Source organism: Equus quagga, chromosome 4, assembly GCF_021613505.1.
Source record: "Equus quagga isolate Etosha38 chromosome 4, UCLA_HA_Equagga_1.0, whole genome shotgun sequence".
NCBI lineage: Eukaryota > Metazoa > Chordata > Mammalia > Perissodactyla > Equidae > Equus > Equus quagga.
In genome coordinates this window covers 99950219-99972964 of record NC_060270.1, presented here as the reverse complement: position 1 = coordinate 99972964, position 22746 = coordinate 99950219, and the positions used below count along the sequence as shown (strand labels likewise).

The 22746-nt window shown below is 40.3% G+C and overlaps 1 protein-coding gene across 1 annotated transcript; it reads right to left on the bottom strand.

The window, feature by feature from the left end:
• Positions 1–944: 944 nt before the first annotated feature.
• Positions 945–21859, bottom strand: DAPL1 (death associated protein like 1). Its single transcript, XM_046658999.1, has 4 exons — positions 21750–21859; positions 12093–12162; positions 9353–9413; positions 945–1224 (listed from the first exon to the last, which is right to left on the bottom strand). The coding sequence occupies exons 1-4, from the start codon at positions 21805–21807 to the stop codon at positions 1108–1110; spliced, it is 306 nt and encodes a 101-aa protein (XP_046514955.1). The 5' UTR covers positions 21808–21859; the 3' UTR covers positions 945–1107.
• Positions 21860–22746: the final 887 nt, after the last annotated feature.

Genomic DNA, 22746 nt, shown 5'->3' with positions numbered 1-22746 from the left:
AGGAGGTGGGATGCATCAGCATCACCACTGGGCCTTAGCCAGGTGCCTTTGGTGTTCCAGAAATCAGAGACAGGTTTAGCATCAGCTCGTACTCCAAGGGTTGTCAACTTGTAAAATAATGGACTAGAGTGCTGATCCTGTCCTTAGGTAAAGAGAAGTGCTGATCATTGGGCAGCATTATAATGTAGGGGTGCAGAATGATGGAACTGTGAGTAACAGTTAGCTTCTGTGGAAAAAGAATGTGATTGTCCCCTACCATCACCTGAGGATGCCCTTGGTTGTTCATATGTGAGTGTACGAAGAGTGTGTGTGTGTGTGTGCGCGCGCATGTGTGTGATAGAGGGCAGGAGAGCTAGAGCAATTTTAGCTGTGGCAACACTTTCCCTCCCATCCCCACCTCTAATTAAAATCAACTTCTATTCCCCAACTGCAATGCTCTGTAGCATCAGGGCCCCCTCAGTTCTAGAGCATGAACTTTCTGGGAGGCCCTGAGCAAATCTCCCACTGAAACTACAAGTCTACCTTCCATCCTTGATTGCTTTGCAGAAGAGAATATGTCTGTAATAAACCTCAGTTTTTCATTTTCCTTCACCAAACCTTCAAAACAAACTATATATTTATGTGGGAAACTGGAAAAGATATTTCACTTCAACTGAAAATTTGAGCATCTTAGACAAACACGCTGAGAAGAATCATTTCTCATGTCTGCAAAGAATATTGGCCTTTGCAAAGCTCAGCGTATTTCTCTCTAAACTTTACCTTCAAAGAGAATTCCCTGTAGGTGGAACAACTCAGGGTCGGCATCCAGGAGGAGAGAGCTTATCCAGTGGGATGAAGTAGCATAGTCAAGTATTCTGGATTCTTCTCTTATTCAGTAGAATTACATATGTAAATATCAATGGGACCCTGACCTGGACCAAAATGAGGCCCAAGAATGCACCGGATTTACAATTTTGAATGCTTTATTATCTAAAGTCAAAAGAAAAGATACAAAGGTGTTTTATTTACCAAGCAAGTACACTAGGCCTATCGAAACTTCTGGTCCTTTTTGCTAATCTGTCAGATGTTTGAGGCAGTTGGCCAGATGGCTGTGTTTTATATCCCAGCTTAACATTTTCGAGGCTGCTGAATAATGTAGATCCTTTTCAGTGGGGTGACCTTCTCCAGAGCAGGTCTGGGTTTTTGATGTGCCACGTGCACTATTGCTGGAAATTTATGGCTGAGCTAAAGGTGAGAGGGAAAGAAAAAATAAGCATATTGAATCTTTTTGGTCATGAAGTATTAAAGTAGTAGAAAGCAATACAGTTGTTCAGAGGAATTTCACAATTTTGTTTACTTCTTTGATAATATTTCTCCTTTTCATACCACTTCAGCTCTGGACCCATGGGTATAAGCATTACCTGGGTTTTCCTTTATCAGCTTGTTTCTAATTTTTTAAATTATAAAACATATTATATAAAAAAAATATACAAAATGTATACATGCATTTATATATATATTTTTTTTCCTTGAGGAAGTTTAGTCCTGAGCTAACTGCTGCCAATCCTCCTCTTTTTGCTGAGGAAGACTGACCCTGAGCTAACATTTGTGCCCATCTTCCTCTACTTTATATGTGGGACGCCTACCACAGCATGGCGTGCCAAGCGATGCCATGTCCGCACCCGGGATCTGAACTGGCGAACCCTGGGCCGCTGAGAAGCAGAACATGCGACCTTAACTGCTGTGCCACCAGGCTGGTCCCCATTTATATATGTTTTGAAGTGACATTTTTAAAGGTAGAAATGGTTAATTATTTCTGCATCAGTCGTCTAATATTAACAATTATTCTGGCACAAGTATGCATATATGGGTCACTATATTCTAAGAAGGCTATGGGAACATTGGAGAAGGTCCTGAGGGGGATGGACTCCTCAATTGTTGAAAGATCAAGAATAAAGAACGTTGGAAAGAAGTTAGGAACAGTTAGGGTTATTTATTAGGTTGGAGCATATGAAATTGCTATTTTTGTACGTAAAAGATGGTCTAATATTGACCATTTCATGTGGTTCAATCTAAACAGCCTGGTGAAGAGAAGGCTGAGGAATGACTTACTAGCTCCAGGTAGTGAAAATTCTCATTAGTTGTCTCCACAGACGACATCTGTGAGGAATTAGGCTTAAATAGATTTAAATTAACAGGGACTGAGAATTTTTGACAATAAGAGGAAATTCATATAGAACCAAGAGACCGTATAGAATTTACGTCATGGACAGCTTAAAATCAAAAGGATGCCGAGGGGCTGGCCCCGTGGCCGAGTGGTTAAGTTCTCGCGCTCCTCTGAGGTGGCCCAGTGTTTCGCTGGTTTGGATCCTGGGCTCGGACATGGCACCGCTCGTCAGGCCACATTGAGGCAGCGTCCCACATGCCACAACTAGAAGGACCTGCAACTAAGATATACAACTATGTACCTGGGGGGATTTGGGGAGATAAAGCAGAAAAAAAAAAAAAGATTGGCCACAGTTGTTAGCTTAGGTGCCAATCTTTTATAAAAAAAAAAAAGGATGCCCAATGCTGCAAGCACTTCAGACGCATTTTTCCTAGGAGGAGAATTTGGACCCAGTAACCTTTTGGATCCATTCCAGTTCTTGGGTTTCAAGCCCATTGACACAACATGAAAGTACCTAAGGACACCTTCCTTAGCCAGCCAGGTAGGGATGCCTCAGCTCGCCAGGAATTTAACTTGTCACTGTTGAACTTATATGGCCTTGCTTTGACACTCAAATTAAATAAAAGAGAAAATAAATTGTTCATGACCCTAAGCATCACGTTGTTTATGGTTTGTTTGGTCTCCTCTAAGCCAGGGAAAACATATGTGCCTTATATCTCTTCTCAAATGTCCCTGAGCTCTGGGCACACAGCATTCCCTTTCATGTGAAATTTGACTCAGAAAGTCCTTTCTTCTTGGTCTTAAAAAATTAAACACATTGGAAGAATATACACTGAAGTATTAACAATGATTATCTCCGAAGGATGGAATCATGGGTAATTCCTAGTCTTTTTCTTTACTTTGCCTATCAGTATTTTTCTAAAATTTTTCTTTTACAATGAGCATGTATAAGTTATGTAATAATTAAACTCAAGGATGGTCTATGCTGGCATTCTAGCAGAAAGGAAGAAACATAATTGAGGTATTGGTCATAAATGTTGCTTTAAGAATCTAAGAAAAGAGCTGGTGACTTTTTTTGTCAGATCAATTATCATCCGGCCACATGACATGCATTTTATAGTACGTTAAGGGCAGAGTGCTTTATTTTGTTTTTCTTTTAACATTAGAATCAGAAAGAAACTTAAGAGGTCACTGCAGTAGTTTTTTTCAGACTGGGTGTCTTTAGTGTCAACTAAAACAGATGGGTTACTTCAGGTTAGCCCTAAACCACATTCGAGAGATTACAGGTAGGAAGAACAACTTGGCAAGTTACTTAAAGTCAAATGTAAGGTAAAGGGGAGTGAGAAAGGAAATGAACAGGAAATTCTGATATAACAGACATCTGGGCAATTAGCCAAGCTGAGATGACAAGTTGAGAACGAAGAGAGAAAGGTGCAATATTGATTGTTGTTCTTAAGGCGTAAGGGAGATGATGGGTGGAGGCTGGGAAGCAAAGCGGACAGGCAAACACTGTTAGAACACACAGCTCTTAATTACTGCTTAATTTGGCACTAACTCATTATTTGACCATCTCCAGGGTTATCTCCACGATTTAGGTGCTATATTTTTTGATCATTTAAAAAATTGTGGTAAAATGCACACAGCATAAAGTTGGCCATTTCAACCACTTTTAAGTGTATAGTTTAGCAGCATTAAATACATTTGTATTGTTGTGCAACCATCCCCACCATCCATCTGCAGAACTTCATCATACCAAACTGAAACTCTGTACCCATTAAACAGCAACTCCTCATTCCCTCCGCCCCCAGCCTCTGGCAACCACCATTCTACCTTCTCGCTATGAACTTGAGTACTCCAGGTATCTCATGTAAGTGAAGTAGTGCAATATTTGTCCTTTTGTGTCTGGCTTATTTAATTTAGCATAGTGTCTTCAAGGTTTACCCATGTGTCAGAATTTCCTTCCTTTTTAAGGCTGAATAATATTCCATTGTATGTGTATGTACCACATTTTCTTTATCCATTTTTATGCTGATGGACACTTGGGTTGCTTCCACCTCTTGACTATTGTGAATAATGCTGCTATGAACACTGGTGTACAAAATCTATTCAAGTCCTTGCTTTCAATTCTTTTGGTTATATACCCAGAAGTGGAATTGCTGGACCAAGTGGTAATTTATGTTTAATTTTTTGAGGAACTGCCATATTGTTTTCCATAGTGGCTGCACCATTTTACTTTCCTATCAGTAATGCACAAGGTTTAGGTCTTACATTTTAACTAAGGCATTTAACTGAGGTTCTAAGAGCTCTGTTCAACTGTAGCTCAGGAGGGGAATGCCATGGATCAGAATGAATGGGAGATTGCCCCTGGGGCCTGTTGGCCATCTGTAAACTGCTCTGGGAAAATTTAGGTGAAAAAAAGAAAATCAACAGGATTAAGAAGGAAGTGAAAATCATTCTGGCAAAGATAATAGCCTTGGAGAAACAATCCATAATTACTAATTACAAATGTATGAGTTTTGTAGGGCCACTAGCAGGGTTTTACAGTAACTCTTGAAAATGGTAGAGTGGGGTTCTCTTTCTCATCTATCCACCCTCTCAATCACGAACATCTTAAGGTAGGAGGATCTGGGGACTGTGGGTGGAGAGTCTGTACAGAGCCTTCCATTAGAATTGGTGAAACTGTAAATAAAGTAGTCAACCTCTAAAGGCCTTAATTCTTTGCTGTAGATTTTGTCTCAGTGGAGCTACGAAGATTTTATTTTCAAGTCTGAGCTAGAAATAAGTAAAAACAGCTTTCCAGAGTACAACCTACAGCCAGCCGTGCTTTAGTCTGGCATCTTACCTGTGAGGAAGCTTTGGACTTTTCCTCATTAGTCTTTGTACAATGATCGGCTTTGTAGAATGAAAGGTGTCCCTTGTCTGATTCATTAGGGTAAGAAAATCTAGGGTGACCCCACAAGAGAAAGAATTCAAGGCCGGTATATGTGTAAAGATTCTGCCTTGCTGTGGCTCCATCACATAAGGGGCACCATACTGAACTTGAAAGCAGATGAATGGAAACTCCCACATCGAGAATTTACCTTCATCTTGGGTAGCTGTGACCTCAGAACCTCTATTTTAATTTCAGAGAAAAAGCAAAAGAAATATGATAAAAGTCTTTATGATTGAGCTGTGAAAGAAACTCTAGATGCAAGAAAATCAGCAGCAGGTTTTGTTTTAGAGCCTGAAGTTAGGTTGTATTAGCTGACGGGCAGCTCTTCCATTCATCTTTCCAGGGTATTAACTTCCAACTGGAATGTTGGCACTTAGATTTCCACACCCTGTTAAGCAAAGTGCTTAAAACAAAACATTCAGCTCGAGTCAATGAAATTCAAGGATACTCCTGTGGTGATGAGAATCTACAGAACAAGAGAAACCTTTTTAGATTTGCAGATGACTTTGATAGTTTCCTCTCCCCCAGGATCCTGTTTCACATCCATCTCACTGACTTTGGCAGTGGTGACATATCTGGTAACTTGAAAAGTGGCCCCAACTTTAACTAATTCCACCTGCCTCCACACCATAATCCAACCGTGTTACTAATGTTTTAACTAACGTTTTAACTGGATGCTTTCATGTTCGGAGAAACTTCACAGCTATAGTCAAATTTAACTTTCAAAAGTGTCCAGAGAATTAATATATTTGGCAGTATCATTCTCTATTACTCTCTGCCTTAAAGACAAAAAAATTAAGTAAACCATAAATCTCAGAGGAGCTATGTGACCTCTAGAAGGTCAGACACCTCTAAGGAGTAGGTGGAACTTGGTCTAAGACTGGTTTTCCCAGATTTTTAGCCAAGAGAGCTTTTGGGGTTACATAACCCCTTTTCCACAGGAATACCACATTATGTGGCCTGTCACTGGGCAACACAACTCCTCATTATTTAGGGCTGGAAGAAGTGGGAAGGGCTGGCTGGGGAAGTAGCGAGGAAGGGAGAAAGGCAGTGGGGACAGAGGTCTGCGTCCAGGAAGGAGTTGGGGAAACAGTGGGAGGGGAAATTTTAGGCTGCTTTCCACTTCCAACCTTTTGGGGATTGTTTTTCAATCTCCCAGATCTTAAACTCTAGGTTGGTTTTAAAGTAGGGTATGCAGAGATGAATAGCATATGGGCAGAAATTTCCTGCCATGATTGAAAGATTGACGAGATCCTATGAATAGGGCTGTATGCTCACTGTCTTAGTTCTTAAATTGGTATGAGAATTAACATGGGTTCTTGGAACTAGACATAATTCTAGCTGAGGACATGGATAAATGTTAATAAATGCAGGGGACGTGACCCTCATTTCTGCTACTGTATTTCTTCTGGCCATTTGTATACTGTTAGGTCTTCATGACAATGTATATTGTGGGGGGATCACTGCAATGCAGGTGAAAATTTATCAGCAGATATCTATATCTATCTTTCTTAATCTTTTATATGTCTTTAATTTTTTTGTATGAGGCTTATAGTTTATGCCTTTTTTTCATTTTTAAAAATTAAGGTATAATTTATCAACAGTAAAATGTACCCTTTCTGGTGTATAGTTCTATGGGTTTTCACAAGTACTTCAGTCTGTGACCATGCTGACAATCAAGACATAGAACCATTTCATCACCCCCTAAAATTCCCTCCTGTCGCTTTGTGGTCAACCCCTCCTCTCACCTCCAGCTCCTGACAACCACTGATCTCAGCAGATCTATTTTTTAAAAGACATTTAAAAGTCTTTCTACCCCAGGTTGACCTTTACTATGAAATCCTATTGTGCTTCAGGTTGAATTATGGATTCAGGAAGGATTTTTCGTAGTGTAAGGAAACATGTGGATCCCACCAGCTTCCATATTCAAGATAGTCCCTTATGGTCATCTCGGGATTTGATTTTGTTGCTGGCCTCTTCTCCTTCACCTGAGATTCCAAGTGATGCCCTGAGGATATCTGCCTGGGACTAGAAGCTAACACTTACTGAGGCTAACTGCATCTGGCTTTAACTAACTGCATCTAGCTCTGTGCTAAGATTTTGCACATAGTTGTACCTTCATTTTATTTTTCTAATTATCTCTGTGAAGTGGATACTATTTTTCTTCTTCTTTTTTTTTTTTTGAGGAAGATTAGCCCTGAGCTAACATCTGAGGCCAATCCTCCTCTTTTTGCTGAGGAAGACTGGCCCTGAGCTCACATCTGCGCCCATCTTCCTCTACTTTATATGTGGGACACCTACCACAGCATGGCTTGCCAAGCAGTGCCCTGCCTGCACCCGGGACCCGAACCGGTGAACCCCGGGCCACTGAAGCAGAACGTGCAAACTTAACTGCAGTGCCACCGGGCCAGCCCCTGAAGTGAATACTATTAACCACATTCCCATTTACAGATGAGCAAACAGAGGCACAGAAAAGTGAAGAAACCCGCCCAAGGACACATAGTGAGTAAGTGACAGAACCAGTATAAGACCTAGGCCTCTGGTGGCTGATGCCAGAACTCGTTTTAACCAGGAATCTATGCAGTCTTAGCCACAGTCCTACTCCAGCAAACACTTGAGCTAACTGTTCAAGTTTTTAAAAAATAGGTACAGTTGCTGTTAAAAATATCTGTAACAGCACACCATCTCAATGTCTTCTTATGGTTTCCAAAAACAACTTACTATCATTGGCGTCGTTATTTGATTCTTCTTTTTATCTTTGAAATAAAGAAATGATATTTTTAATTGAAAGGGGAAGAAGCCCTGTATGTCAGAAACATATGCAAAATGTCTATAAAACCAATACAGACTGCGCCATGCCTAACGTACAGCATAAGCAACCTTACTGACTGCTCTCTGTAAACATTTGATTTGGGGTTGACATATTTTCTAGAGGAAGGTGTCCATTCCATCCAGTTCCACTTACAGCTGTGGCATTCTCTTGCCCTTGAGGAGATGTGTTTAGTAGACAGGAGCAAGAGAACAGGAGATGCAAGGGTGAGCAGCTTGTGTTGCCCGGGGGGCATCACCCATCCCTGCCCTTCTTGAAAAGCCAGGAAGGCAGAGTCAGTTAAGACCTCATCTCAAATCTGTTTGATGGGAGAGTCAAGCCCCCTGCCTTAGAAGGCTCTGTTGTGATAGCCTATAGTCGAGATCCTGCCTTGTATGAACTGCCCTGCAATCTCCCATGGGCTTCAGACATACCTTCTCATTTTACTGCCATAAAACCAATGCTCCCAACCAGACCAGGCACTGTTCTAAAAACTTCATGTGTAGGAACTCATTTACTCCACACAACAGCTCTGTAAAGTATATATTTTGCCTTATCTCCATTTTATAAATGATGACTCTCAGGAGCAGGATAAGTAACTCGCTCGAGGTCATACAGACAGTTAGTGGAGGAGCAGTGCCAAATGGGGGCCCCAGAAGTCTAGCCACACAGTTTCTGCTCTGAACCTTTTCAGACTCCTGATTTAGGCAGTAACACCAAGTCTTCCTCTTTCAAAGGGTACCCAGACCCATCCCTTCGATAAATGTGGGCACCTTAAATACAGCGTATCTGCTCCCTAGAAGTAGATTAAAGACCCTTGCTCAGGTCACCTACAAAATTTAAAAACCAACCGTTGAATCCAAAACCAAACCACTGTCTATCTGGTAAGAGTTTTCTGAGTTTCTTGAGTTACTTAGAAGAAATTCAAGATATGGAAATAAAAATAGCAATGGTCAACCACCTTTATAAACAGACTTTCCTGGATAAACCCAGCCAGTCCCCAGCCTTCCTCCAGCCCTAAACTGTGCAACTCCCCACCACCCGCCCTCACACCTCAAATCAAGCATTTCATTACGGGAATGCAGTGATGGGGAGGAAGGTCAGAAACTGCTGAATTCCCAATGCACAGGCTGCCTTTTTATAAAAACATGCCAACATTTCCAAGAACTGTTTGGGATGGCAAAGCAAAGTTCTGCCAATTTAGTGTCATGATTCTTGTTTTATCTTCTATCTTATTTTTGAAATGATTTATGAAATAGACACTAGGAATTTGGGAGAAACAGCTTTTTTCACCAAAACCTCTTTGAGTTCCTCAGACTGAGAGCAGATCCTTTCACAAGGACATCAAACCCCTGAGTTGGAAAACCCTCAGTGGTCATCAGCTCATTCAGCCGTGCAGCCTCCTCTGATGGGCAAATTCAAATTGACAGGGAGCATCACGTGGCTGGCCTCACCCATGGCTCACCTTCTCCAGTGTGTCATTCAGGGCATCCATCGCCTGTACTTTGGCAACATTTGCAATGGCACTGTGAAGACGAAAAGAAATTTCATATAGGACCTGAAACCCTTTCCACTAAAGAGGCTAAGTGGTTTATACAGAGGACTGTCTACTTGGCCTTTATGCTTTCACTCTGCTTGACAACACCTAGAAGGCAAAAAGTCCTGCCTCTCTGCACCCACCTGCTGTAACAAGCTTCGTAGGTCAAGTTATTACTATTATTATTACTTTTTAAACTTTCCATTGAAGTATAGTATATATGCAGAAAATTACACATAATATCAGTGTAGAGCTTGTTGAATATTCACAAACTTAAAGCATTAGTCAAACCAGCTGCCCTATGGATAACCACTACCCTGACTGATAGCCCCACAGATTTGTTTTGACTCTTTTGTCCTTCATAAAATGAATCAGACAGCATGTACTCTTCTGTGTCTGGCTTCTTTTTCTCAGGCCAAGTTATTTCGTAGGAGAGTCTCAATCAGGGCTGAGCCTGCAGTACAATTTCCTGAAGGAAACTCTGCACTTGGCGTATTTTCTTTTTCTGGATGGTCTGTGTTGGTTAGTAGAAGTTATTAAAAGATGGACAAAGACGGATGATGCTTAGAAATTTATTTCCTGTGATATATTTTTCTAAAGCTGTTCTCCCAGAAGATGTAAGGAGAGGTGTTAGTCCGTGAAAATGAGGCACTCACATCCCGTGCGTACATTCACGAAGCAGGTGTAAACGGAGAGGTGAGTGTATGGTGGAGCTAATGTCGATTCAGCTTCACGGCCTCTCGCTGCTCAGGCTCCTTCCAAGGGCCTGGGAGGGGCCCTAGCCATTTCATATTTGTAATTTTTTTATTATTTTTCTTTAAAATGGCCCCCAAATTGTATAAGCTTCAGGCCCCACATACCTATATTTGCCTCTGGCAGATAGGGCAAAAGAGAGAGCTATTTCTTGCTGTTTAAGTTGTGTAGCAGTCCAATTCCCATCTTTTAATGACTATTAGAAAACAACTGAGTTTTTTAGGATTGTCTCAATCACCACATTATTACTCTCTGGGCAACTCCCCTTTCTGCATTTTTTTTTTTTAAAGATTTTATTTATTTATTTATTTTTTCCTTTTTCTCCCCAAAGCCCCCCAGTACATAGTTGTATATTCTTCGTTGTGGGTCCTTAGTTGTATATTCTTAGTTGTGGCATGTGGGACGCTGCCTCAGCGTGGCTTGATGAGCAGTGCCATGTCCACGCCCAGGGTTCGAACCAACGAATCACTGGGCCTCCTGCAGCGGAGCGTGCAAACTTAACCACTTGGCCACAGGACCAGCCCCCCCTTTCTGCATTTTTCAGCTGGTGTTAGAATTAACAGTAAGTCCCCATTTTCTGAGGTGCAGAGAAATGAATGACTTGTCTACTGCCGTCAACCAGAAGGTTATTTCCAAGCCATGACTCTTAAGCTCCTGAGCCCCTGGCCCAGGCACGTTCACCAGTGTCACAATAAACAGGGTTTATGCTCGAATCAGGTTTTGGTAACAGAACAGGCTTTTGAAATTAACCAGCTTGCAATTCAACAACAGTCTGGGAGCATTTCCAGAGTGTTTCCTCTATTCTAGGAGCTGTCCTGGAGGCTGGGCCAGAAGAGAAATAATATGTGACCCCTACTTTTGAGGACTTACAGCTTGGCTTTCATTATGTGGTGGTGATTTTCTGATATCAGAAGAAAGAAAAATTGCTAAAGGGGCAAATGACTATTTCATTTTAAAGTAGAAAAATTCTTCAAGAAATTTCCTTTCCAGAAATTTGGAAGAAAACTTTAAAAGTGATCTAAAAATAATTTTTTATGAAAGAGCCAGGGAAATTCCATAGTCTATTTCCCTCTACATTCTCTTTCGGAGAGTTATAATTTTATCTCTTAAGGACCTACCTTGAGCATCTTCTAATCCACTCCTTTTGAATCACCTATCAGCTCATCTATGGAAACCATCCTGAAGTTAACAGTCTCTGAAGCGCCCATTACACTACTTGGAGAAGTCATTTTCACAAGTTTCTTTCTTTTTGAGTGCACTCATTTTCCTTAACCACGGCATAGAGTGGTTGGGCCATTTGCGCACCCCTTCCATCCCCCAGCTCTCTGCTTAGCTCCAGGAATAGCTCAATGTGTCAAGGTTATGACAGAAGGAGCAGGGAGAAACCAACCTCAGCATCTGTATGCCTTCTGGCTATGCCAAGTATAGTGGCCATTATTTTCTAAATAATTGAGTGATGAATTTAAAACAACAAAAAAAATGCACTTATTTTTAATTCAGGAGATTTGCTTCAGCAGAAAGCATATTACGAAAACAGGGCCAGCCAAGGGACAATACATCAAAGGCTAATGTGAAAATAGGATAAAGGGACATGGGTCAGCTTTGGATGCATTAAAGACTGGGTGTCTTAGGAACAAGGCAGCTGGGCTGACTGCAGAGCGCAGGAGGGCAGGTGGGGATAGTGATGGGAGCCAGAGAGAGTCCTCCAGATGGTGGCCACCTTTCACTTACAGCCCCCCGTGTCACCCCAGCCCTCCCCCCTCCCCAGCTACTGGCTGCCTCTAATCTCGGTTAGCAAATGTCTAGGGAGCCTTGGTTTGTCCTAAAATACAGGGAGGCCTCTGACTTCTGGAAGCAGAGCCGCTCAAAACCCCTCGGAGTGATGAAGGAGAAGAAATTAAGAAGAAATCCCTACCTTGTTTTGGTATGTTTCTCCAAGATGCCGATTTCTTGTTTTTTGGAAATTCTCATTCCTCCAGCTTTTACTATAAACAAACAAACATCAACATGGGAGTCATGGTTAGAACAGCAAGGGAAGGCTTGCTTTGTTATTCAAGGTATGAATTTAGGTTTGAAAGGAATTTTAGAACCTACTTTTTAAAGATCTAACCTTTTATCTAAAATAACACAATAAAAAGTGACCCTGAAATAGTGTAATATGAGAAAAAATATTATTTCAGTTACAAGAAAAAATATTAATTCGGGTAAACAGGTAGGGTTGGGGAGAAGGGCTGAGGTCTGCTTGTGTTGGGATCGGGGGAACTGGGGCTGAAAAGACAGCAGGTTACACCTTCGATTTGGGGAGAATAACAATACACTCCCTTAGGCGTTTTCACTGAAAGATGCTTTTTCTTGTTATCAAACCAATTACATTCTTCATGATAGCAACCGACAATTACAACGTGACCCCCCTATTTTCCCACAAGATTAAAGTTTGTGCAAGGCTTGCAATTTTTTTTCAACCAAAGCTTTTAGAAGTCAGATTCTGAGAGATGAGCCAAAAGTCAGGGTGTGCAGTGATAACAAGCATTTAATTCAAGAGAGATGCTTCTGACCTCACCGGATACCCACCTTCCGTCCCAGACCCCAAACCTTGGATATTGGCCAAACTCAGATGTTCTAATGAGTAATTAAACTGCATTAATAATCCTGCCATTCAAAAGATCAATTAGTGTTAATTAGGCTACAGATGACCTAACAGCAATTCAAGTGTTTGACAATGTCAGATGAAATCAACTTTTGCAAAGGAACAACCCATTTCAGATTGCAAGTCAAAGCAAATACTTTTTTCTGTTCCCAGGAAATTTGCACATCTAAAATCTGACGAGCTTAAATGAGAAAAAGCTAAATGGACATTGATTTGTTTGAACCTATTAATTCTTTTTATGGAAATGTCAAACTGGCAATTTTCTAAATTTCCAATAAAGTGAAAAATAAGGAAAATATTTTCTATTTCTCAATGCCCTTTTGAACTGACTTGTTCAGTTCTTTTAAAATTATTTATTTGATTATGTAATACATGCATAAAACACACAATTCATAACGCGTGAAAAGGTCTGCAGTCTCTCTCCTACAATTTTTTTCCAGCCCTCTAGTTCACGCCCCTAGATTCTGCTAATGTTACGTTTCCTATGCATTCATCCACAGATACTCTGTCCATGTACCTACACATTATTTTTAAATGGCCGCATAAGATACGCATTGTTGTGCATCTTGTTTATTTAGGTTTTTCATTCAATCACATATTTTGGAGTAAGTTCCATATCAGTATATACATATATATAAAAATACGTCCTTTTTTTGACATCTGCTTTAATATTTCACTCTACGAACATTCTGTGTTTACTTAACCAATTCCCAATGTTGGACATTTCAGGTGTTCCTCATATTGCTATCACAAACAAGGCTGCAATGAATATCTTTTTATATACATAGTTTTGCACAAGGGCAAATATATCCGTGGGATACATTCCTATAAATGACCTTATTACTTCTTAAGAGTATGTGTGTTTGGAATTTCGTTAAATTTTGCCAAATTGCCCTTTGCAGAGGTGGCAACAGTTTACAATCTCACCAGCTATGTTGACAGCAACAATGTAAGCTAGAAAACGTTTGGTTTTGTCAGCCAATAAGTAAAAAAAAAAAAGTACTTCGTTCTTCTTACATTTTATTAAAGGTTGAGATTTTTCTGTTTTAGAAGCCATTTGTATTTTTCTTTTAATGAACTGTTCAAGTTTTTTGTCCATTTTTTTCTGTTGGGTTGCCAGTCTTTTTCCTATCTTTTTTTTAATGATTTATAGGAGCTCTTTGTAAGATGCATCACAGACATAAAATATAAAATATTTTACCAGTTACTGCCTTTTTTGTTGATGATGTTTTTGCCAGGCAGAAATACGTTGTTTTTGTGTAAACTTGTCAATCTTTTATGGATTTTGTATCACTAAGAAATTCCCCACTCTGTTTTAAAACATACTTCCCCATTTCTTCTAGAATTTTTGTTTCATTTGTATAATCAATCTTTGATCATATACTTAAATCCTTGATCCTTCTAGAATATATTTTGTGTAAGTTGTGGAAGCACGCCAGATTTTTTTAGATGATTCTGAAAATATTGAAAAATTCACCTTTTCTCTAATGATTTGATATGGCATCTTTATTGTATACTAAATTCTCATATGTTTATGTGTGTGTACATACGTATACATGTATATGTGTGGGTGTATACATATGCATATATATATTTTTTTGTGGCTACTTCTGGACTTTTATTGTGTTCCATTAATCTCTCTGTTTATATGCCATTACAACTCTATTTTAATGACTGTAGTATTATATTTTAATATCTGATAGAATTAGTCCTCCTTTGCTACATTTCCTTTGCAGGCTTTTACTAGCTATTCTTACTTATTTTTCCATATGAATTTTAGAATCAGTTTGTCAATTACCTCCAAAAAATTCAGTTGGTATTTTTTTAATGGTCTTGCTTTAAATTTATAGTTTTTTAAAGGGAAAATATATATTTTATCTTCCTACTGACTCTTTATTCAAGAACATGGTGTGCTTTTCCATTGTTTACATCTTCTTTTGGGTTCTTATGTAAGTTGTTTATGTAAATCTCACACACTTATTATTAGATTTGTTCCCTAAGCATTTTATCTTTGTTGTTGTTGTTGCTATTGTAAATGGGTCTATTCTTCCATTTTAACTCTAATAGATTTTTTTTTAAAGATTTTATTTTTCCGGGACTGGCCCAGTGGCGCAGCGGTTAAGTTTGCACGTTCTGCTTCGATGACCAGGGGTTCGCCAGTTTGGATCTCAGGTGCGGACATGGCACAGCTTGTCAAGCCATGCTGTGATAGGTGTCCCACGTATAAAGTAGAGGAAGGGGCTGGCCCCGTGGCTAAGTGGTTAAGTTCACAGGCTCTGCTTCAGCGGCCACGGATGTTAGCTCAGGGCCAGTCTTCCTCAGCAAAAAGAGCAGGATTGGCAGCAGATGTTAGCTCAGGGCTGATCTTCCTCAAAAAAAAAAAAAAAGATTTTATTTTTCCTTTTTCTCCCAAAGCCCTCCCGGTACATAGTTGTGTATTTTTAGTTGTGGGTCCTTCTAGTTGTGGCATGTGGGACACTGCCTCAGAATGGCTTGTTGAGCGGTGCCATGTCCACACTCAGGATCCGAACCGGCGAAACCCTGGGCCACCAAAATGGAGTGCACGATCTTAACCACTTGGCCATGGGGCCGGCCCCAGATTTTTGTTCTTATATTCATATCATTGATTTTTATACGCAGATCTTATTGAGTTCTCTTATTGTTTATAACAGGTTTTTGTTGATTCTCTTAGGTTTTCCAGGTAAAAAAATGATATAACCTGCAAAGAATTATAATGTTACTTCCTCTAGAATAACATTAAATAGTGGTGATGGTAGACATCTTTATCATCCTAATTTTAAGGGACTGCTTTTAGTGTTTTCCCATTAAACATGATGTGTACTTAGGTGGATATACATATATATACACACAAAGGTATATATATATAATGTATATATATTCATATATATATTTCATCATGTTAATGAAATATCCTTCTATTATTATTTCATTGAGCTTAAAAAGTATAAATACATGTTGAATTTTATCAAATGCCTTTTTAGTATACATGGATATGATCATATGGTTTTTCTCCTTAATGTGGTTGATTATATTAATAGATATTAGTATACAAAGATATATTAATGGATATCTTTCTATCAAACCATTCTTGGATTCATGGAATAAACTCCAGTTGGCCATTTTAAATCATCAATAATTTTTTTTATTGATTATAAAAGCCTCTCACTAGAATTTTGTAACATTAGATGCAGTGTAGGAAAAAAATGCTATTTTCATACATGGGCTGCTTTAAATTCATACACACACACATATATATTTGAAAAAAAGGCATACAAAGTAATAAGCAACAGAAATAAAATTACGTGGAAACATATTCTGAACAGCCAGGGAATACAGAGGTGAAATAAATCAAGGGATGGATGGCTTTTTTTGGAAGACAGGAGCATGTGCCTGTGTGAAGGGGGTGGTGTTCAGAGCACTTTTGGCTCTTCTGCCAAGAGGAATCAAATAGGAGGTCTATGGCCTGGGCCTTCCATACCCCTCCCAACAGTAATTTTCTTTGACAAGTGCTTTTTAAATATGGAGCGCTGTAATGATTTTCTTACTAAGTGTCCCTTTTGTTTTCCCTGATGCTATTGTTTCTACACATTTTCTTCCACCTGGACTGATTATTATCATTAACTATGTAAGCAAAGTTATTATAGTTAAAATAAGCAATAGTTAAAAATGAGAAGACTTTTGGAGTGCTGAGCTCTGTGCCACTCATTTGAGAGGACACTGACAATCTAGAGAATGTCCAGAGGAGAGTGACCAGAGCGGAGAAGGGAGCTGTGTCACATGAGGAACTAGGAAATCTGGAAAGATCACTTCTGAAGAAGCAAAGACTCAGGGGAACTTAGCGTGCCCTCTTCAAAGATCTGAGGGGCTGTCATGTGGAGGAGGAATGGTTTCTGGTGAGGAACTGTTATGTAGGGTCAGAGAGCTCTAGCCTTCCTGAGCTCTGCGACCTTGAGCAAGATACCTAAACCCCTCTGAGACTCAGTATCTGCATTCTTCAATAATACTGATTGTTTAGGTTGCTCTAGAGAATAGAGGTGATATATGCACCTGGTACATGGTAGGCACTTAATAATTAGTAGTTATTATTGTTTGTATTTATTTTACGATGTTCTAGAGGAGAGTATGAAGACCAAAGCATGAAGTTCCAGAAAGGCAGAGTCTAGCTACATGGCACAGTTTGTGTCATTCAAAGTGAAGTGGATTGCCTGGTACAATAGCATGGCCTTTGCCTCAGTGTATTAAAGTAAAGAAAAGAAGTCTACCTACCATGGATATCTTAGGAGGATTTGGGGGAATTTGGTAGAAGTGGAACAAGATGATCTTTATTATAAAGTCCTTACTGTGATTCTGACTCTTCCCGTCTACCTCCAAAGGAAAAATCTATCACTTCCCTTCCTTTGGAAAGAATATACGGCGTTTACCAGAGAAACAAATGCCAAAAGAAATTTTAAAAAAGTGCAACTGTGGGAATTCTTTATTCTTAAGAACAATAAAGCAGAGATATTTGAGGAGAGATTAAAAATCTTTCCAGAAGTTTCCTAATTTCATCTAGGAGTCTTTGAATCCTCTCTGGTATAGGCTGTGGGCTCTAACTGAGTGATTTAGGAAGCATAAGTAAATCACACCTTGGATTTCCACAGTTCTTGTACCAAACTTGTGGTGGGTAATCTCACTTGGTCAGCCATATACCACAGAAAGAAACAGAAGTAATGTCGCCACACTATAGATAGATACACTGCGATATAGATTAAAGCTTTCAACATTGGGGTGACTGAACCAGATGGAACTAGTTTGTGGGAGGGTCATCTTCAAAGCTCTGCTAGGAATACTGGTCACACTGGTTTCCTGGGATCTAGACAAACCATCATAAATAAATATTTGCAATCCAACAGAATCAGATTCTTGCCCACTTTGCTTATACCAGATAGGTCTGACTCATGAGACCTCTTTGAAGTCCCACTGTATTTAAATTAGTTCATTTAAATTTGTAATCATTTACATAAGTCCATGTTTAGGACTATATTGTCTTTTGAATCTTTGTAGAAGGACCAGTTGGAATTTGGTAAAGTAAGATATGAACTTATCTAACATTTTAACAAGCCTATGAGTACAAATACATCAGGTAAGACTTCAGGTCATTTTAATAAGCAAAATGAACTAGATGTAAAAAGGGTAAAAGAGAGAGATGCTCTTTTGGATAGTTTCATTAGAAAATCTAAATTTATGTGGGAAAATGAAACTTTGCTTTCCTATCTCTGAGTAAGTGTTATACTCTGTGGTCGCTTTTGTAGTTTATAATTTTTCAAAAATAGACTCTTGATGGGCCGGCCCCGTGGCAGATTGGTTAAGTTCATGTGCTCTACTTCAGCAGCTCAGGGTGTCGCTGGTTCGGACCCTGGGCATGGACATGGCACCACTCATCAAGCCACACTGAGGTGGTGTCCCACATGCCACAACTAGAAGGACCCACAACTAAAAATATACAACTATGTACCAGGGGGCTTTGCGGAGAAAAAGGAAAAATAAAATCTTTAGAATAAAAAAAAACAAAAGACTCGAGTTTAGAATGCTATATAATGATTTTCAAGTTAATATTTTCCAGACATTTTGCACAGTTTTTGTAGAGGGTAGTCGAGATAAAGACAGACAAAGCTGCAAGAAAAATTAACCTTTTTTACTTCGCTAATCAACGGAGAATGTATGTGAAAAAGCTGACCAACACGAAGGTTTGTGCACACTCTGCCTTGTGACTTAGAACTTCTTTTTGGAGTTAACTAAAAGGCTAGATGTTTGAAAAATGCTCACCTTGCATTTACAGTCGATTTTTCAGCAAATTTTAAGCTGCCAATCAAGACCCAAAAGACTCTCATCAGGAAAAGGTCGTGGCGCAAGGAGAGAGGGCTTTGGCATGAGGCCCACTATATTTCCAAATTTCAGCCCCACTGCCCACCAGCTATGTGACTTTGGGCAAGTCCCTCAACCTTGCTGACTTTCAGCTGGCTCCTCAGTGAAACAAGGATGATGGCAGTCATCAGTCTGCAAGGCTGTTGCTGTGTCTAGGAGGCTCTGTGCAGTGCCCGGTGCCCAGCCAGCAGTGAGCGAATGGCAGCTGCCATTGCCATCAGCAAATCCCTGCCCCCGTGATGTTTGGGGTGGTGGGTCTCAGCACCTTTCTCTTCAAACCTCCGATCAAACCACAGATCAATCCCCATAAATTGACTTGAGCAGACTGGAGTTGAGAGAATTAAGCCTTTGGCGTTTGTTTTTAATAAAATGATACTGGCCCTTATGCAGCTATGATTTTCCCTCATTTTCTGCATTAATTTCACACTTGGGGATCACTCCCCAAATTTCCCTCTCTCTTTAATGAGCCAGAAAACTGATTCTCTCTGGGAGTTCGGTGGTGACCCCTCTGATAGCTCTGATTCATTTGACTTAAACCAAATTAAAAAGTGTAGAGAATATAGAAAAACTCACGACCTACTCTCTTCCTAGTTCATCATGTACTTGGCTTCCCCGGATCACCTTCACCTCACTCATTTTTGGCTATTCATGTAATAGGGATCTTATAAAATTGAGAGCGAGGCAAATTGAAAAAGCAGAGCATCCAAAGCTCAGCTTACTGGATCCCAGGCCACCTCATGTTTAATGTAGTCTTGTTTCACTGCATAAATTTATAACCAAGGCTACCAGAGGTGCAATATATTACATTAATATACATGAAAGAAAAACCGCTAAGCACTCATCACGTAGGTGGGGAAAGTTACAGCTGGCTGACTTTTGAGTGGTTTCATTTTTAACTATGATGGGGGCAGGCACATGTATCTTTTCCACGGCAGTTCCTTCTGTTCTTGCCACTGCAGTAGTGCCTAACGCGGCCCTCACACATAAGGAGGTCTTGCAATTTGGGAGGACGATTTCTTCTGACAGCTGTGTGTTTTACCAGGCCTTCATTTTAAGGAGATTAACTTTTGTATGCCAGGTACCTTACATAGGTTATCTCCTTTAATCGTCATAACAACCTTATAAGGTCCATGTTATTTATTACCCACTGTTTTTGAGATGAGAAAACGGAGGCTCAGAGATATGGAATGAAAGCAGGGTTTAAACCGAGGTCTCTCTCATTCCAAAGGCCACGTCAGATCCTTCCCACCGTGTCGTCTGTTTCCTACTTTCAAGGCTCTATATATTGCTTTAAAAAATCAGGTGAAGATTTAATGGAATTCTGGCAACAAATGATTTTTGTTCCATAAATAAAATTTTGCGCCCCAGCAAACTGGTTCAGACTTAAAATATGTGGCAAGACAAGCTGAAGGATGAGGCTTCTTTGTTCCCTTGTTCTCAGTGGGGAGGCAAAAGTCTGCCTTCATCTCCATTCTAATTATCCCAAACCTCTTATCTGTAGTGTCACAGTTCATAATAATTAATTGTCATGCCAGAGGCATTGTGACATGCTTGATGGAGTCATGGTGTGCTATGTACACAGAGTAATTAGCAATCGTTAGTGGTGCGACAGAAAGTTCCTGGTGGTTTCATTCAAACTTTCATTTGGTTAAGTTTATCTCTGTGTTCTTTGAACATAAATGTAACTTAGCAAATCAGGTTTTTTTTTTTTTTTTAGCAAATCAGGTTTTAACTGTTTTATGAAGGATTGGGGTGGAACTGGTGGAAAGAGAATGGTGTTCTTTTTACTTTTGTCTTTCTCTTTGCAATGAGCCTCTCTTCTAATAATTTGCATATATAGTTCCTGACCATTAGTTAGCACCATTAACTTTAAATACAGATAACGTTAAATATTGCTAAATCCAATTACAAATATCAAATGTTAGGAGTCAGCCAAAGGAGATGCGGGCATGGTGCCCAGACCTGAAAACTCAGAATTAGTAGTCAGAATTGTGACTCTTTTCAGCTGGGCTGCCTACCAGAAAGTCACTGAATCCCTGTGTCTGTTTTTCACACTTTGCGGAGGTCATACCCGCCATCACCCCCTGCAGCAAAGACGATGGAAATAACCTTGGCTTAGAGTGCCAAAGAATTATCCCAATAAATAAATTTAGTCAATGAAGAAAGGCAAGAACAAAGGAGTCAAGCTTTAGAGATCTTTCTTAAGGAAAAAAGAAGGCTGGCAGTTGAAAGAACACGAAATTGGCTGAAAGCATGCCTGCATGCTTCAGCCAATCTATGTGAACACATGGTTAAGTACAGTAAAACTAACTTCCATATTCCAGAGAGCTGATATGAATAACATAGGTAAAAATAAAAAAGCAGAACTGTGGATACTTTGCAAAATACCTTGAAAGCTACCTTCTCCAGTCAGCCCCTTCTGATACTTGGGTCCTTATTCAAAAGTGCTCCTCAGCATGTTGACAGGCAAATTACATCACTGGTAACACTGCCCAACCCCACAGCCTGAGGAGGGAGAGAGAAATATGGTTGCTGTCCTCGGTGTGGAAGCTGGTTTGCCTGACCATGAAGTCAGATGATGTACAGGCATCTTGGGAAGATGGTCTTAGGGCTGGAACCTCTGGGGAGGAAGGTTTCCCTGGCAGTAAATCACCTTCCAGGTGTGGATGTGTCACTCCTAACCTACAGCCAGAGAGGAAATGTCCAACCTCCCTACCTACCCCTTTCCACAAGCACTGAATGCCTTGTCCTCCCATATATAACAAGGGTTTAATTCAACTGGGGCCTGACGAATCCCCAGGTGGTGTTATACACAAGCACAGAAGGATCAAAGACTTAGGAGAAAATCAGGCTGCACGAAGTTAAAGTAACAGCAGGAAGTTGCGAACCTCCCCTCTGTTGGGGCACCTCTGTTGAAGGCTAAGATGGAAGGAGGGGTGGCAGCAGCAGCAGCAGCGAGGCCTTGCTCTCTGCAGGACAGAGGGCAGGTGGGCAGCCTACCTGCAGGAGGATGCCCCCCTTTCAGCGGGAAGGGCAGGACTTGCACTTCATTTGCCATAGTGCCTGCCAGTGCCAGTGCCAGTGCCGGTGCCGGTGCTCTGGAGGCTGCGTGCCAGCTGTGGCTGCCCCACTGCACCCTGGCTTTATATGGGCGGGGGGCGGGGCCCCTTAAGGGCGTTGCTGAGCAGCAACAGGGCTTGTCACCTAGCTGTCTGGGAACCTGCATCTCCTTGGCAACTTTTCCCTTAGAAGAAAACTTTCTTCTTATTCCCTTCATCTGAGAAGGCAAGGGAGATGGCTAAGGCAACTCTTATTTTCTTTCACAGGAGGAAAGCTAGAGGATGAAATTCTGTGGAATTCTTTTTCTCTCCAACTATTCATCCATTAAGTATACATGGCAATGTGACAGGCTCTTTGTCACATACTGGCATGACAAAGAGGGCAAGACAAGATCTTTGCTTCAAAACATCAGTAGTCTTTCTGAAGAGGTATTATAAAACAAAGCGCTAGGGCTTTGTCCCAGTCTTTGCAATTGTAAGCATTTACACTAAGAAAATAATTGGAGATGTGTATAGGGATTTCTGCACAGGGGTGGTAATCATATATTTCGTGTTCTTTTCTTTTTTTTTTAGTATTGATTGGAATCAACATAAACATCCCAAAATAGAGAGGGATAGTTAAATAAATTAAGATATAGCCATAAGAGGGGCCGGCCCAGGGCTGAGTGGTTAAGTTCGCACGCTCCACTTTGGCGGTCCAGGGTTTCACTGGTTCAGATCATGGGTGCGGACATGGCGCCACTCATCAAGCCACGCTGAGGCAGGGTCCCACATGCCACAACTAGAAGGAGCCACAACTCAAAATATGCAACTGTGTACCGGAGGGCTTTGGGAGAAAAAGGAAAAATAAAATCTTAAAAAAAAAAAAGACATAGCGATGAGAGTACTATGTACACATTTACAAATCATGTTTTCAAATAATATTTAATGATGTGAAA